Source organism: Colossoma macropomum, unplaced genomic scaffold (assembly GCF_904425465.1).
Source record: "Colossoma macropomum unplaced genomic scaffold, Colossoma_macropomum, whole genome shotgun sequence".
Lineage (NCBI taxonomy): Eukaryota > Metazoa > Chordata > Actinopteri > Characiformes > Serrasalmidae > Colossoma > Colossoma macropomum.
The window spans coordinates 9,799,503-9,816,146 of record NW_023494785.1 but is presented as its reverse complement, the minus strand read 5'-3'; the positions used below and the strand labels follow the sequence as shown (position 1 = coordinate 9,816,146).

The 16,644-nt window shown below is 39.0% G+C and overlaps 1 protein-coding gene across 1 annotated transcript in view; it reads right to left on the bottom strand.

Annotated features, from left to right (window-relative positions):
* sugct (succinyl-CoA:glutarate-CoA transferase) overlaps positions 1 to 16,644 on the bottom strand; it is a 94,226-nt gene that overhangs the window by 14,785 nt on the left and 62,797 nt on the right. Inside the window, exon 13 of the mRNA XM_036582491.1 lies at positions 7,482 to 7,545. Coding sequence (XP_036438384.1) covers positions 7,482 to 7,545 — 64 coding nt within the window. The remainder of the gene's footprint in view (positions 1 to 7,481; positions 7,546 to 16,644) is intronic.

Here is a 16,644-nt window from a genome sequence, read left to right as displayed (position 1 = left end):
AAGTCTCAGACTCAGATAAATCTTGTGGAGCTGCGACAATCACTCCCTCAACAACAAATCGCTGCTCTTGCACGTCATGACCAATTATTAAGTGTAAGCAGTTCAGATATGAGGTTTTCCCAGTTTGCAAGCTGTTGCAGGCACTTCATACTGTCCAGCATGTTTGAAATTACTGGTGATGAATCTTGTCATGTATGCTCACATACAGCAAGTAAGAAGTACAACAGTAGGCAACAGACAGTGAGAATGCAAGAGGAAATTCAAGGTGGGAGTAACCATAATAAGCACTGTGACAATGATGCTAAAGGCCACTTGCTTTCTGTAAAGATCTGGAAAATGGAAGGAAACTAGTACAGCTCTGGCTAAAGCATGAATGCTGGTTTAATTTGATGCCTGAAAATGATCACAAGTGGGTTGGGAAAGAGAAGAGAGTTGGGTAGGTCATTAATAAATGAATGCAGGTACCACAACAGCAAGCTGTTCAGGCTCCATTTTGGCAAAGTCACATGACAGACACTTCTTGCATTTATTATCATGGGAAATTTTGAGATTTTAACGAAGTTGAAATTTGTACTTCATCCTGTAGTGTACACATGATTTGATCATGAAGACAACAGATTAATGGAGTTATGATATAACTGGTTTGATAGGGGGTCCGTGCCTGAGGCTCCTCATCATTCCAATCTCATCCCACAAATTTCCATCCCTACCTTTCTTTAACCGTGATGATGTTTTTTGCATCCCAACTCCTTCCTGTTCTCTCAGTGCTGTTTTTGTTCATCAAAGGGGTAACGGGCCTTCTAGCTCAAGCAGAAGGTCCAGGACTTCAGCTCAATTTCTCATAGTTCTCTCCTAGTCTACAGTTAGCCTCTTCTTATATTTCAACACAAGTAATAATCTTCCACAGCAATTGTATTCCTCTTTGAAGATGTGCCTCACTGACTCCATAGATTTATAAATAAGTTGTGTTACTCAGCTTGTTTACAATCCTTATGAGGACTAAAGTTACGTAAGTGAGAAAGTAGATCGCTTAAAAAAAGACAATCAGGTTTCGTTAAATCTCTTCTCTCAGTGCACACCTACTCTATTTTCAACTACCCACTTGTTTTATCACAGGCAGACCCATGTGACGTACAGTGAGCGAAACCGGCACAGTGGTGACACTTCAAATGCTGAATACCTGATGAGAATATGAACCGCGCTGACAAGCCCGGCTTCTTTCCTGTATGTTTCTGAATGAAAAAAAAAATCACCTGTCAATTCACATGACATCCTGATGTGCGACAGGGGAGAACGCCAACGGCTTCTGGCTGTCTGACGTTAGCTGTGCTGTCCTCCGCCCACAGCCTTTCTCGCCACCTCACGACCCTCCCCCTACCTAGTGAAATTTCCCATAGGAATGGTTCCCTCAGTCCACCTCTGAGATAGTGCTGCTGTCAAAAAGGAGTTGGCTGCTCTTTCTATGACTTATAATTAAATGGAAGTACTTTGTATCTGATGCATCTTGGTTATAGATGACAGCACCTTTCCCTAAAGCTCATTTTCTGCTAAATCATAGTAAATTATGTTTACCTTCTATCTTTAATATTGCGATACACAACTAAATTGACTCCTATAAATAAAAAAATACAAACCTGAGATCAAAAAAGTTGATGAGTGATGGCGCACTCTCAGATAGGGCAGAAATGCAAATAAAAACCCACTTTGATCTTCATTTAAATGAAAATAAACAAGATATTTAATGCTTTACCTTCTCAGCTTTACTGCTTTTTGTATTCTTAAATTGAAGCCTGTAAAAAAGTTGAGACTGAACAAATTAAAAAACTAGCAATGCTGTGAAATGTTCAATAAATGTCTCAAACAGGTGAAGCAGTTTTATTTGCGTATAAATGGAGCATCTATTGGACGAAAGGCCTAGTATTTTATGAACAAGTATGGATCGAGCGCTCAACAGTAATCCAACAGATTAAGAACGTTCTTTAAAGAGCAACTGCACGGATTTTAGGTAAAGATCAAAAGATTCAGGAAATCCAGAGACGTCTCTGTGCGTAAAGGGCAAGGCTGAAAACTACAAGTGAATGCCCGCAACCTTTCATCCCTCAGACGGCACTGCATTGAAAACCAGCATGTTTCTGTGATGGATCACCACACAGGCTTGGGAACACTTCAACAAACTATTGTTAATAACCACTGTTCATCACTGCATCCACAAATGCGAGTTAAGACTGTACCATGCACAGCGGAAGCCATGTCAACACCCTGAAACGACTTTTCTGGGGTCGAACAAACAAACAAAAAAAGCGAATATGGATTATGAGGTAAAACATCAAATATAATGTTTCTGTACTGTTTTAAATGTAATACAGGTCAAACAAAATTCACTAACCACTGCTTTATTTTTTATTAGCACATCACATACATTGTAATTGTATGTAAAAGTTAACTGTGGTACATTTAATACTACCTCAAACTAATGCTTGAAATATTGTCAAAATCTGATGAAACTATTCATGTTGGGTTTGATCGGGTTTAGATACAGCCTCACAGCCCGTCTCCCCTACCATTGTTGGATTTTAGCCTGCATTTATCTTTATTTCCTATTCCTATGTTATTCCTCCTCACTAGTTTCATTACCTTAACAATTTTTCATTTGGGATGCTGGAGTGCCAGCATGAAAAATAACACATGTAATTTTTCTTTTCCCCGAAACAAAACTTTCGTGATGTTTGAAGGCACTGACTATTTAAAAAATGTATTAAGGTCGAATTTAAACTTACTTTTGAATAGTTGATAATTAGGCTATTCATATGTGAAACTGGTTTATCAATGGCTGTCTTTGTTGCTGCACTAACTTAGCAGGTCCAATTATCAGAAATGTGAAGTTTTACTTGGCCTACTCTAGTGTAGATGAAATTCTGACAGCCTTGGGTCAAGTTCAGACTCAAACTTGGCGCTGTCGGTCAGGTTGGAGTTTGCATAATTGAGTGCATACAAAGATTTCAGGCCCCATTAAAGCTTTCCCTCAAACACCATTTACACAGCCCTGAACAATACCACCAGATTAGGTTTTAACATGTAATTGTAGACTAGTTTCATTGTCATTTAAAAGTAGCTGGTAACATGTAAACCTAAAAATGCACTGGCAAGAATACAAATACACTTGAGGAGAATGCAGTGAGATGCTCAGTGAAATATATTCTGAGTAGCTGGGCAGTGTGAAATATACACATACATACATACATACATCATCTAAACCGCTTATCCTTCTGGGTCGCGGTCAGTGTGAAATATATACATACATACATACATCATCTAAACCGCTTATACTTCTGGGTCGCGGTCAGTGTGAAATATGTATAATACAAATGAGTTCAGCAATAACTGTATTGATTGTCACATTTCACGTAAAAAAAAAAATCTCTGTTCAGTTTTAATTTGATCACTAGCTAGGCAGCTTAGGTAACTTACTATAGCAAATAAGTAAGAGTAGGCAATGCAGAATGAATGTTGAGATGAAAATGACCAGATTTTAGAGAAAAGAAGTCAACTTGATTTGAAAACAGTGGTCATCTAAAAATATTTCTCTGATCATTAAGCAATTAGTAATAAGTCATCTACTTCAGAAAAATGAATAGATTGTTTACTTATTTATTGAAAAAAGCAATATCATGTCTTTGTGTGCTTGTGTGTGTGTGTGTGTGTGTGTTTTCAGTTATGCTCCAAGTATCCCAGGCATGTATATAACCCACTCTGCTGCCTTTTTGTATGCCAGTAACATAGGTCTACTTCATGCATCCAATAGTTTTTTTTTTATTCTTTATTTTCTGTTTGTATTGTTGCTCGTTTGTTAGCGCACTTGTGGAAGAGAGTCAGTGATGCTGATGAGACAGGGCCAGATGTTAGCGGAGAAAATACAGTTACAAGTTGAGGTGAGCTTGTCTAGTCTGAAAACCAGTCCTGCTCCATCCCTGCCCATTTTGCAAGATGTCCAAATGTTGAGAACTACAGGCAATTAATTAGCATCTGTTTTGGTAAATTTAGCAAGAAAATAGTAACAAACAAAAACAAACCATCAAGAACATTCAGGGTATAAAGGAAATTTGAGGAAAGCCACCGGTGAAAATCAAACCCACTGTTAAACTGCGTCACGAAACTGTTGTAAAAACATAACAGCGCACAAACACCAAACAATAAACCCGGTGTGGTCATGGCACCCTCACCTTAGCTGCAGTAGACTTCATAGGGAGCCGCAAACCCAGCTAACAAGGTGGCTCTGCCAAGGCCCTTTAGTTAAAATAAAGGGGTTTATTTTGGGAAATGCCTCACAATAAACTGTTCTGCATGCTCACTAATGAGGAAGCTTCTCGCAATCAATGGCACAAAAACATCTTCCGAGGGCGTTTTTTTCATGGCATTTCCCTACCGCAGACAGAAAAAAAGAAAGAAATCTGCACTGTGCTTAACAGGTATCCTCAGTGTTTCTTTCTATATTGGAGATCCTCTAGCAATAGTTTATCTGGCTCTATTATTATGTCCATTCTAATGTAATTAGTGATTCCGCTTTTGGAAAATGGGTACAACAGTCCAAATGATTACGTAATCTGATATTTAGCTGTCAGATTGTCCTGGACGAACAGTTTTTTCTCTTATTAATCCACAGAGTCTGCACCCTGACACTCATTACATAATGTTAACAAGTGCATTCTCTCAGGCAGCTAATGGCCAATTTTGCTCTTTTGTTGCTTTTGTTGGGATTCCATTACTTGGTTCTGCCTTCTAAAAAAGACAATGAAAGTGTTCTTTGGGAGTGCACGTTTTTTGCTGAGAAAGAATGAATGCAATTCAGACTGTCTTGCTCATGAGACAAAAACTGACAAGAAAAAAAAAAACAGCAAACCAATTACTTTGGGCAAGCTTTCAAGTGAAGAGAGGCATGCTTTTTTGGGTCCTTTCTGTAGTATGCTTGAAAAACAACACACTGCCCACATGTGCAACAGGCCTGAACTTCTGCTGCACTTAGGCCGCAATGAAGGGGAAAGGAGGCCTGATTGGCTGTTTGCTCCTATACAAATAGCTTTGGAAGATTAGAGGCTCTGGGTAGGTACTGGAGTGTGATGTATATGTTGGTGAGTTGATGGGTCAGCGCCTCTGGGATGGAAAAAGGTGTTTGTTGTGGTTTTTGCCCCCTGCTTTGTGGGCCATTCTTCACAATCACTCTGGATCCAGCCTGGATAGCAACAACAATGTGCAAACTTACGAAATGGTAAACAGCAGAATCAGAGCCATCAAAGAGCCTGATTGATTGTTCAGGATATCACTCTAGAGACTTGTTGACGCACAATGCATTTGCCTCACAGTTCTGGAAGCATTTGGAATTCGTTGGACCACTCTTCATTAAACAACTCTAAAGGCTATTTTGGTATAGAAAAAGGGCAAAGAGTCAGAGAAAGCGAGGGAGTACTGCTTAGGAATGAAGCCCAACTACAGAACTAAATGCTTCCATGGAGCTCTGGAAGCAAGGAAAAGCGTTTTTTAAGGAATGAAGCCACTAACCATGGCAAACAATTAGAGCTTTTTCCTGTCAATGTTTGCTGTTTAGTCACACAGACCATTAGCACAGTTCAGCCAATGGCATCTCCGTAAGTAGTCCATGTTTGTGTGTTTGCAGGGTACAAAACTTCCACTCAATCTGTGCTGTTCGTAAAGCCACCTGTCTGAAGAGACAAAGCATGAAAGCCTTACGCTGGAACACTCAACAAAGTGATTCCTCAGGAAATGGTTGAAACTGGATGACTTTCAGGGCATGAACAAGTTCAGGAACAGTACAATACTTAAAAAGATGGTTCTTTAAGGGTTTTTTAAGTAAAAAAAAATAGTTCTATATAGAATTATTAACATTTAAAGAACTCTTTGCATGATTAAAGGGCTCTTTGCATCATGAAGCAGATATCAAGTAAGATTTATCATGATTGTTGATTGTGACAACGCTAATCCAAAAGACCAGTAAATGGTGTGTGGTTTCAAAGGAACCACAAAAACTCTCAAAACTAGAGATATCTTGAGACCAAACAATTACTCTTTTGGGCAGCCAGTGGAGTATTTTCAGTTAAAACATGATGGACTGCAGCTCCAAATCACAGTCCACATCTACCTTGTACATTTATATTCTTTTTATTCTTCTTCCCCTTTTTAACATCACACAATCATGTTACTTTTTATATTTTTTAAAGTGTTTATTGTTTTTGAACATACCTGCATATTTTGCAAACCTAGTGACAACCAAAGTGGCTGATCTGATCTTTTTTAGGTCCTAATTTTCAAGTTTTCAGTGTCAGCATTGAAGAAAAATGTTGTATTTAAAAAAGTTTTAGTTTTCCTGTGGGCTGCTACGCTTTGTAGTTATACACAGGTGGGCCTTGGGGTAGAAAAGATTGAGAACTGCTGTAGATGGTTATACACAGAACCTTCTTGAAAAGGGTTCTATATAGCACCAAAAAGGGTTCTGTTATTGTTACAAGCTTGTATCATAACAATATCATAACTCTTTTTGGTGCTATATGGAACCCTTTTCAAAAAGATACTATATAGACCCATCTACAGCACATTCTCCTTCAATCTAAAGAACCCTTTCACAATGCAAAGAATCCTTCAATTGTGCAAAATCTTTACTCAAGAACCCTTTTTTAAGAGTGTATATCTCCAGCCCAAAGAAGTAGGACGTAGTATATCTTTCCTTTGTTTCCTGCCTGCTATGATATCCATTTGTGCCGCTGGGTCAAATTCACTTGCCGGCCTACACCTTCCAACCCAGACCATAAGCCAAAGAAATGGACAATTTATCCATCTGCTAAACATGTTGCATCTATAACCATCATCAACCGCTGTCAATACGAACTCAAGAAGTACATTTTCTGCACAGTATGTCTCAGAAAAATATTCCCTTTACAGTCAGCATTCTTTGTAAAGTCAGAGGACAGTTGTTAGAGACATAGATGGTAGAAAAACCACAGACCAATAAATGCTTCTTTTGCATATGTGAATGTTTGGAATGAAAAGGGTATGCTCACATAACTGTCTCACTGGGACTGCCAAAATCAAGAAATCCTGGGGTTGACTTCCTTGCTAATAGGGAAACTGGTTCACTTTCACAGAAAAATAAAATAATATTCTATTGTTCTGGACATGAAAGACAGAAAGAGGTAATACATCACACATTCGATGGAACAAAACAAAGGATGACAACAACCCTTTGAAGCAAGAAGTTCATGGGTGACTGGGAGGTTATATAGGGAGTTAGAAGAACGACTTCTAAAGAGGTTGAAGGAATTTCAGCATTCAAAAGCTAAATGACCAACAGAACACAGTGTACTCCCAGTTATTTACTTTAACTGACCAAAGGGGGATAAAAAGAACTGGGTTTAAACCAGTCAAAATGAGCTGGCATATAGGATTCCGTTAACAATTATATAGTATTCACAAACCTGGCACCGCGATCCTTCCTGATGTCAGGTGGTCCATCTCCAAAATAAGACCATTATGAGCAACCTGAGGACAGATGAAACAAATGAGTAAAGAGTTAATGGAAATGAATGAAAGAAATATTAGACTACTCATTCAATATTTTCGCCTTGATGCTGCTGTAGTATGCAGTGAGTATAAAACACCTTTTCATGAATGCCACATAACCTCTCTATCTTAAGTCCTGCTCTGATTCTAGCCAAAGAAAACAGGGTCAAAATGACATAATGACGACAGCTTTTTTCAACACCAGAGCTAATGATGGGTAACATTCTGTATCATAAGTCCTTAAAAAGCACTTGTGCTTCTTCAAGTCACTCTGACCTTGTGAAACGAGCTTTTTATAGAAGTTTAGCTGACGCAAGCAATACATTTCCTTGCCACGTCAAATCTGAAGAGCAAGACATTACATGTTTTTTCCTCCTAGACTAGATTTCCCTCCCAATCTTGGAGGAAGGAAAATTTATTACAACATCAACAGCTAATTATCAAGAACTTCATGAGCCTCAGCTTCAAGTATGGAGGAAAAGGGAAATTACTAAACTGTTCAAAGATCTCCAGCAATGGAAGTGAGGAACACTATCTTCCATTGGAGCACTTGCACCATTAACCTGGCTCACAAGAACAAACACTGCAGTATAGTCACCCTTTAAGCCCTAAAAGTTGCAACAGTTTTACATTACTTTTCATTTGTTGGTCAGCAGAGAAATTTTGTCAAAAAATATCAAATTTGTTTTTCTAAGTAGCAGAGAATGCATTAGATAATGCAACTGATTTAAGTTAGTGTTTTGCATAGTCTTGTTTTGTAGAGAGAGAAAAAAAAGTTTCTTTTTCATTTCTTGACAACAAAAATCCATCCTAGGAGCGCAGACTCCAATCTCCCCATGTAGAATGTATATCAATTGAGAATGTAATTCATTATGTAGCTATGTAAAAAATACAGTACAAAAAAGTACAGCAAAACAACTGTAATAAACACAGACTTCTAAGCGTGTTAAATTGTTCTGACAATTCATAAACACACGTGGATGAGGACCAGGAGAAATAAGATCCAATCAGATCAACTTAAGAAAGGTTTTAGTTAAAGAACATTTTTTTCCCCTTTTTTGCCCTTCAAAGGCCCTTTACTGCTCCCGAAAGATTCCAAGTCTTCTCTATCTAGTCTGTCAGAAAGCATTAGTGCCATCAGCACTATACATGCACATGTCAGTGGTTTGAAGCCAGACAGTTATGTAACGAGACATGCAGACCCATCCTCTCTCTCTCATCCTCTCTCTCTCTCTCCCCCTCATCCACACTGTGACTCTATGTTTATCCTGACTTAAGTAAAACATAGTTCCAGGAACATGGCACAGAGAGCTTGTCACTTCAGTGTGTAAAGGAGAGGCTGTATGGTTGTGTGACACATACAGAGCATCGCTAGAAGCTATCCAGATGAGTGGACTCATGGGGAATGGGCAACGCTGTTCTTGACCAGGCTACAACAGCACTCCTATCTTTTGCTTTCCCTTTCATTTACGTTTATCAAAGTCACAGGGTCAAGTGGAGATAAACAAGAGTTACAGAGACAACTTACATGAAGTTTTGAAATGCATGAATCTTTGGACTACTAGAATAATTATGCTTGACCAGTCCATTGGGCTCCAGGCCAGAAAGCCTTGGGCGACTGCCCACTGGCCATCTATTTTCTCCAGTAAACAATGTACAGCATAGATATCTGGTATTTCTTATTCTTTAATTACAATAACAACTACTACTAATAATAATGACCACAACAACAACAACAACAATAATAATAACAATAATAATATGTTTAATTTGCAGTACTGTGCAAAAGTCAGAGACCACCCTTCATTTAATTTCCAGTCAAAACAGCCACTTGGTTTTTCATTATTCTGCAGCAGAAAAACAAAACCACACAGAACAATTAACCACTAAATTTATTTACTGCTTCTCCTTTTACAGCTAAAGTTTGCCTTTATTACAGTTTCCATTCTTTTCAGGAGACTTTTTTTCAGTTATACACAAAAATTTGCAGAGATATTTTTCCACACTTTCAATGTTCAGTCCCAAGGCCTTTACATGCTAAAAGTAATTTTTTGGGGCACTTTATTCAGAGGACAGTAAAGTGTTGACATTGTGACAACCAAGGTGATAAACTGGCTGTGCACCCGCAACTAGAACTTTTTCTCAAAAATCAAAAGTATCTGAATCTCCATAAGTATCTCAAACAGGGCTCAAACTGAAAGTTTCAGCTTACGAATGAAGCAGTGAGGTTCTTTACGCTACTTTCCTTTTACAAAATTGAGAGAAGCCTGCTCAGTGTCAAAGTTGGCCCATTCTGTGAGGAGCAAAGGATGTCATTCAGCCCAGTTGCTTTGTGCATCGTCTTGTGTGGATGGATGCATCTCCAAACTGAGTTATGGAGATCCGAGTTGCGTAATAAAGAGTTTATAATGTTTAAGCTGCTGAACGAGGGGGAGAAACCTCATGTTCTCCTTTTGCACTTCCAAAATGGAAAGCATCCTGCACAATGCCACAGTTGGCCCGTTGGGTGAAAAGCAAAGGGCTTTTTGATAGATGTTCTATCTTGTTTTATTTCAGGGTGACAAAGCTTAGCCAAAAAAAGTGTCACATCTGGTGTGTATGGTTTTAATGCGGAAAAATCGCATCGGAATATTTCACATTTTTTTGTTCATACTTGCCACGTTTGGTGTGTAATGGCCTTTTTGAAACAGGTTGCATTTCATGCTTCTCACTATCCAAGAAATCCCAACCTCATTCAGTGATGGTGAGGTTTGGACTCTTGGGTGGTCAGTCCACTGTTCTGAGAACACCAGCAGCTTCTTTATTTGAGTTGCTAAATTTCTTCTTTTTTGTCTTTTTTTTACATTTTTCAATAACAGCTTCTTGACAGCTACACATCTTTTTGGACTTCTATCATTCAGTTGTCTTCTCAATGTGGAAGGATGGACAGAAACACCTGTGGACTTTTCTGTCCATAATTGTGTTTTTGACTGAAAATAATTAAATAAAAATCATCTTTGACTTTTGCGCAGTCCTGTACATCACATTTTTCTCAAACTGGTTATTTTACAGAAGAAACATACATAATAACAACAACTACAAAACACTAGCAAGAAAATCAAACAAACAAACAAACACTCATAATATGAACAGGAGTAAGAAAGTGGGTAGAACTTGGGGTTGGTTTTGCCCAGACTGACCCCAGGCCTAGACTTAAAATGATTTTTTAAATGAATGATCTCTACTGGCTGTGTAATAGAGCTTGAGAGAGAGGACTGAGGGCTTTTGGGGAAAAAAAAACAAAAAAAAACAGGAATTCAGACGTTGTCAGACATGAGCGAGAGAAAGAAATGAACATAAAGATGATGGAGAAATATGGGGTGAGAGAGGACAGACCCAGATAGCAAACAGGAGAGAGCAGGTCAGACGTAACAATGTGTCTTCCGCAACAGGAGAGACCCTAGTGAAAGATCCACTGGCTCAATGTTTTTCAGGAAAGAAAAACAGAGGGGTCTCCAAAGCTCCATGCTGAAGAGGGATCGAGCCTCAGACTGACCCTCAGAGGCCGTCTAACCAACACACAAACCATGCCAAACCTCTCAGGCTTTCAACAAGGCTTTATCGACCATATGCTACAACACTTACACACTTCTGACCGTTCTCTGTATGTCTGTTCATAAACAACATGAGGGTAATGTTTGACAAGTCAGACAAGGTCACTGTGTCTCAAGAGCAGTGCATTTATTAGAAATGCTTTGTGCGTTTGGTAATTACTGAACAGAATTGTGGCTATAAATCTTGCAGAAAAAAAATCACTGACACACTGATCATCACTTGTCATTAAAACAGATATGAAAAAAACTGGCAACGTAGCGAAAGAGTTTGCACAGAAGCAGCCTCGGACATTGATTAAAGACAGAAATTATTCATGCAACAGACAGAACTGTGTGTCTGGGTTGAAGATAAATGGTGGAAAATGCTCCCAAAGGCAGATCAACACCATGTCCATACAGCAATCACTTCACGTAGGAAAAGGCTATGACGCTTTGCTTCTTTCTTACTTTCTTCTTCTGGATGTAAGGACTGGGTGAGTGATATCTCTACCTTTACAAATTATTCGTCAATTTGCGTCAGAACGGAGAGCATGCTGACCTGCACCAGGTGAAAGGCTTGGACATTGCCTCAGGTGTCCATCACTTTATGCCTGTTTTTAGAAGACGTTTGAAAGGACAGACTGAAATAAAAAAAGATAGAAAGCTTAAATAAGGGGCAAAGTAGTGGGATTCAAAAACATTTCTTAATGAAGAGATAAACGTCTGGAAAGAAGTAAAAGATCCCTCATGCTTAAGAGTATTCAATTAAAGGGAGAACCCTCCACTAACTGCTGAACACAAGGCCTCAGCACAGTCTGTCTGCTTAGAGTAAGGTATTAATACTGTGAGACATTTGGAAACGGTTTATGGGAACAATTCAAAAGGTGTCTAAAGTGCTTCTGTAACCTCAAATAAACACCAAAAGCAGTGGCTTAATTAAGTAATATAGCAAGAAGGAATGAGGGAAGGGCCTAATAAATCAAACATAATCATAGCCTAATATTAAATGTGCCAGCAGCTTCCGACTTTCTGGTGAACAGCATTGAACAATCAAGCATAATCACTATGACCACAAAGTCAGACTGTATAAAACTTCAGCGAGACATGTGGATAGCAAAACTACAGCCCGGAGCCTCTGACTGTGTGTTAACCTCTTGTTCTGGAGAGCAATAAAAGCCTGAATGCCAGCGAGCGACTGGCACAGTAACAGCACAGCCATATGTGTCTTGCCGAACAGCTTAAAAACCAGATTGCACTCTGGGCCTCAGTGCACAGTGCAGTAAAAGCCATGTTTATTTGTGTTTCTTGCACTTTTTAATGGCTGCCTTTGAGGCCGCCTTCCATCCAGCAAGTTCCGTCCTGACTGCCGTTCCCTTTTCCATACCAAGGCGCAGTAGCTGGCAAGCTATGTAGCTCTGTAGGTGGAAGAAGAGGGCTGGGGACATTAATAAGGCCTCCACATTGATCGATGGCTTTAATTTAAACTACATACATGTGGTATTTTTGGTGCATCAAAATTTATTATATGTTTTTTCTATTGCTTTTTGTGGCAGTTAATTCAGTGCCTGGGCACCAAGACCAAGTCAAATGCATTAGAACGCTCACATATATTACAGAGGCTGGAACTATTACAAGAAGCCTTTAGGTCCATTGCTGTCAGCAGACAGCCAAGGATTTCAGTAATTCATGGTACTTCTCAGACTGTATGATTCAGTGCCATTTCATTGAATACACAAACACAGTTCCATGATGCACATATTAAATCTTTAACCCTTATCCTAAGTGGCATTACATAACCTACAGAATGTTTCTGAGGAAGCTGTTAGATAGTAAGCCATGAATACCAACAAACACGCAGTGGCATCTGGGAGGGTACATGTGCATCCAACACTGCAAGTACTGTAAATGTGACAGGATAATGGAACCCAGATGACCGTGTGACTCATGAGTGAAAGAGGTCTAGAAAACAAACTTCAGATCAAAAGTATGAATTCTAACATGAAGGATGTGGTGTGGAAAGTCTGGAACAAGAAGTAAAAAGAGAGAACACAGTGGAGCACTGCTCTGTTTGACCATTCACTTGCCAGGGCTGAAATCCACGCTGTGAGTTGGAAATTAATCCCAAATGAATAACTGAGTCAGAAATTCAGAAAAAAGTTGAGGGGATTCAGATCGTGGCATTCTGCTTCTTACTTTCAAATGTAAAATACTCAGCAGTAACATACAGCAATTCAAAAACAATGAGCATATTCTTGTTAATCCAGTGGATTTTTGACATGAACCTAAGCAAACAGTGTCTAACAGCTCTTGATTAAACACAATGGATAGTTTCCAAACAAAAGCAGACAGCATTTAACTACACTAATCTAGCATATGATTATGTCTTGTGAAATGTGTGGCGTCTCTTCTAGGGAAAACCTCAACCTTCACAGAAGGAGAACAAAACGAGTATTTAGTGGTATAACAATGAAACATGCAGTGGAACTTTTTATCCCGTCATTAATCTTAATCCTCGTGGTACAGGCAAAAGTGAGGAGTGTGGCCTAAAGGCAGGTCAAAGCAGGAAACAGCAACCTGTCATCATGCACACTATCAAATTCTCACAATATTCCAACATCTAGCCTTCCCAGAAGAGTAAAGACTGTTACTGCAGCCAAGGGGGGACAAACTTTCTATTAATTCTCTTGATTTCAGAAGAAACTTTGGAAGAGCAGATGTCTATAATCCTTTGGAGATGTATATGTATATATATATATATATATATATATATATATATATAAGATGTAAGTGATAGTAACTTGAGGTTTGATCACTGAGAAAATTGGCGGTATACAGCATGCCATTGGCAGACACACAGTAGCTCCTACTCATTTCACTGATTTTGATCAGGACTTTAAATATTGGTCCATAAAATAATAACAGGTTTTGGTGAAGGGTGAAGTTAAACATAGATTACACTAGACTGTATTGAGCTTAGCCGATTTAAGAGCAGTTTTAAAACTATGAGTTACAGTAATGAAAGTCTAATGCAACACAGATGCGCTCTCTCACATTCCAGATCAGACATATTATACACAGCTTTTATTCATTGAGTCAACGCAGCAAAGCGGTGTTTCCATATCGGTGTTCAAAGCACTGGATAACTGTCAAGCTAAACATAAAATGCAAAAATGTAGAGGTGATTAACTGGTTAAAATGGAAAAGGAAAGGCCTTGCATTTTTTAAAAAAAATGGTTATGTTATGAATTTATTTCTGTGCTGAACCTGGTGAATAAATTTACACGCTGACATGGCCATAAATAACACCTTTAGTTTTAAGCTGACACAAATTCATCTTCAGTTGAACATTCGAAGTAAATTATGGGCTAAAACGCTGTTTCACTTAATCTCAAGACTCCGCCTAATTTCTTTCCCTCACAAATGTCACCTTAATGAACACAAATGAATCACATTTACAATAGTTTACAACTGTGATTACACTGTAATCCAAGCTTAAATTTGAAACAAATGCTTGTCTAAACCAGTCTTATTATATTTCTTGCAGATGGCCTACTTAAGCTCCTGTTGCACCTAATTGCAACCGTATGAATACAATGTGTCATGAACGCATCTGTTCACAGTCTTGCTTTCCACAAAAGCTGCAGGAGCATGGGATGTGTGAGTTTCATGTCCAGCATCCAAATCACGGGGTATTTTTTTGCCTCTATGGTTGCCAGGCCATCTAGTCTTTTCTTTGATGGAAGGAAAAGGGAACATTTAATCAAAAAGACACAATACAATGATGAGAATGTCATGTTCTTAGGGCTTAGGCTTAGACACCTCATCCTCCAGCTCTCTCTTCTCTCGTGGTCAGTCTTTCCACTGTTGATACTCCACCCCAACCCTTTAATTTTTCTATGCCACACCAAAGCCAAACTGGCTTCTTTTTCTTGTTAAGTACAAATCTCAATTCCAGAAATGTTTGGAGGGTATGTGGAATGCTATTTAAAACAGATGATTATTAAATTCTGCTCAACCTGTATGAAGTTTGAAACAGTACAAAAACACTATATTTGATGTAAATATATGCTTAACCCAAATGTAATGCCTGCAAAATGTTTTGAAACAGTTGGGACAGGAACATGTTTACCCTCTGTTACATCACCTTTCTTTTTAATAACACGTTTGGGGACCGAAGACACCAACTGATCTCTTCTGAAAGCAGAATTTCTTTGCCATTTTGCTGTTATACAACCCTTCAGCTGTCCAACCGTATGGGGCCTTTGATGTCACATTTTACGCTTCATAATGTTCCACGCTTTCAAATGGAGTCTGGACTGCAGGCAGGCCAATCTAGCGCTCACTCTCAGATTATGCAGCCATACTGTATTAACGTGCAGAACGTGGCTTGGTGTCACGCTGAAATAAGCATGGACATCCCTGAAAAAGATGATGTCTAGAAGGCAGCATATTCTGGTCTAAAATGTGTTTACTTCTTCTGTGTTTAATGATGCCTTCACAGATGTTCAACTCACCCATACCATGGCCACCCAGACAACCAACAGTAGTAATTCTAGACTCTTAAGAAGAATTGGAATGAAAAATGCACAAAGGCAAAATATCAGTGTTCAATATATGTGCATTAAGTGGAAAGAAGTAGGGGGTACACCAAATGCTGGTATTTTTTACTCTCTCAGCACTTCCTCTTCCAAAAAGGGCCAGTGCCCACTCTTGTGCAGAGGTCACACTAAGGTCTTCAAAACGCTGCCTTAGATGAAAGTGGATAGCGGATAAGTACTTTGCAGCCTTGCAGGCGCACTCATTGAGTTTCCTTTGATTTCTGCTCATTCCTCCAGCTTAGACACCACCCGGGCTGGGTGCTGGCCTCATCAGGGAGCGTGTGGTGCAGGCTAGTAGGGAGGAGCAAGCCCAATCACCTGTGGGTCATTGCATAACTCTCTCTTTTGTACATCAAGGGCCTGGGCCCAGGCCTTCTATTCATCTATGCTGAAGGATAAACTGTGGCTCTCCACGCAAGATAATGAAGGTGGGTGAAACTGGGGAGCTGTCATGAATAATGGAACACATGAGCAGAACATACATGTATGAATTTTAATGTGAGTTCATCTCATGACTGACTGACACAGTGAAGCTGAGGTAAGCAAATAAACATGCTTTTGTTTGCCATGGTGTAAAACCAAAAAAAGGATCTCTGGTAAACAAATGTGTTGATTTATGTTTGATCATGAATTACGAACAGGGCAATACTGGAATACTCTAACACATGTATAAGGCAGCACCATCAAGTCACCAAGGCTTACTTTTAAGTACAATATAAAGTCTTGGACTGATTGTAATAGAGAGCATCCTACATGGTATTTCACAGAAAAAATGGCTGCACTGTTTAAAAAAGTGTGACATGTTCCACAAGCAGGAACAGCTACATGAAATGCACACTTGGTTTAGATGTAAAATACAGAAGAAATCTTCCATCCTTTTTCCACTGTACACAAAACATGATGTTTTT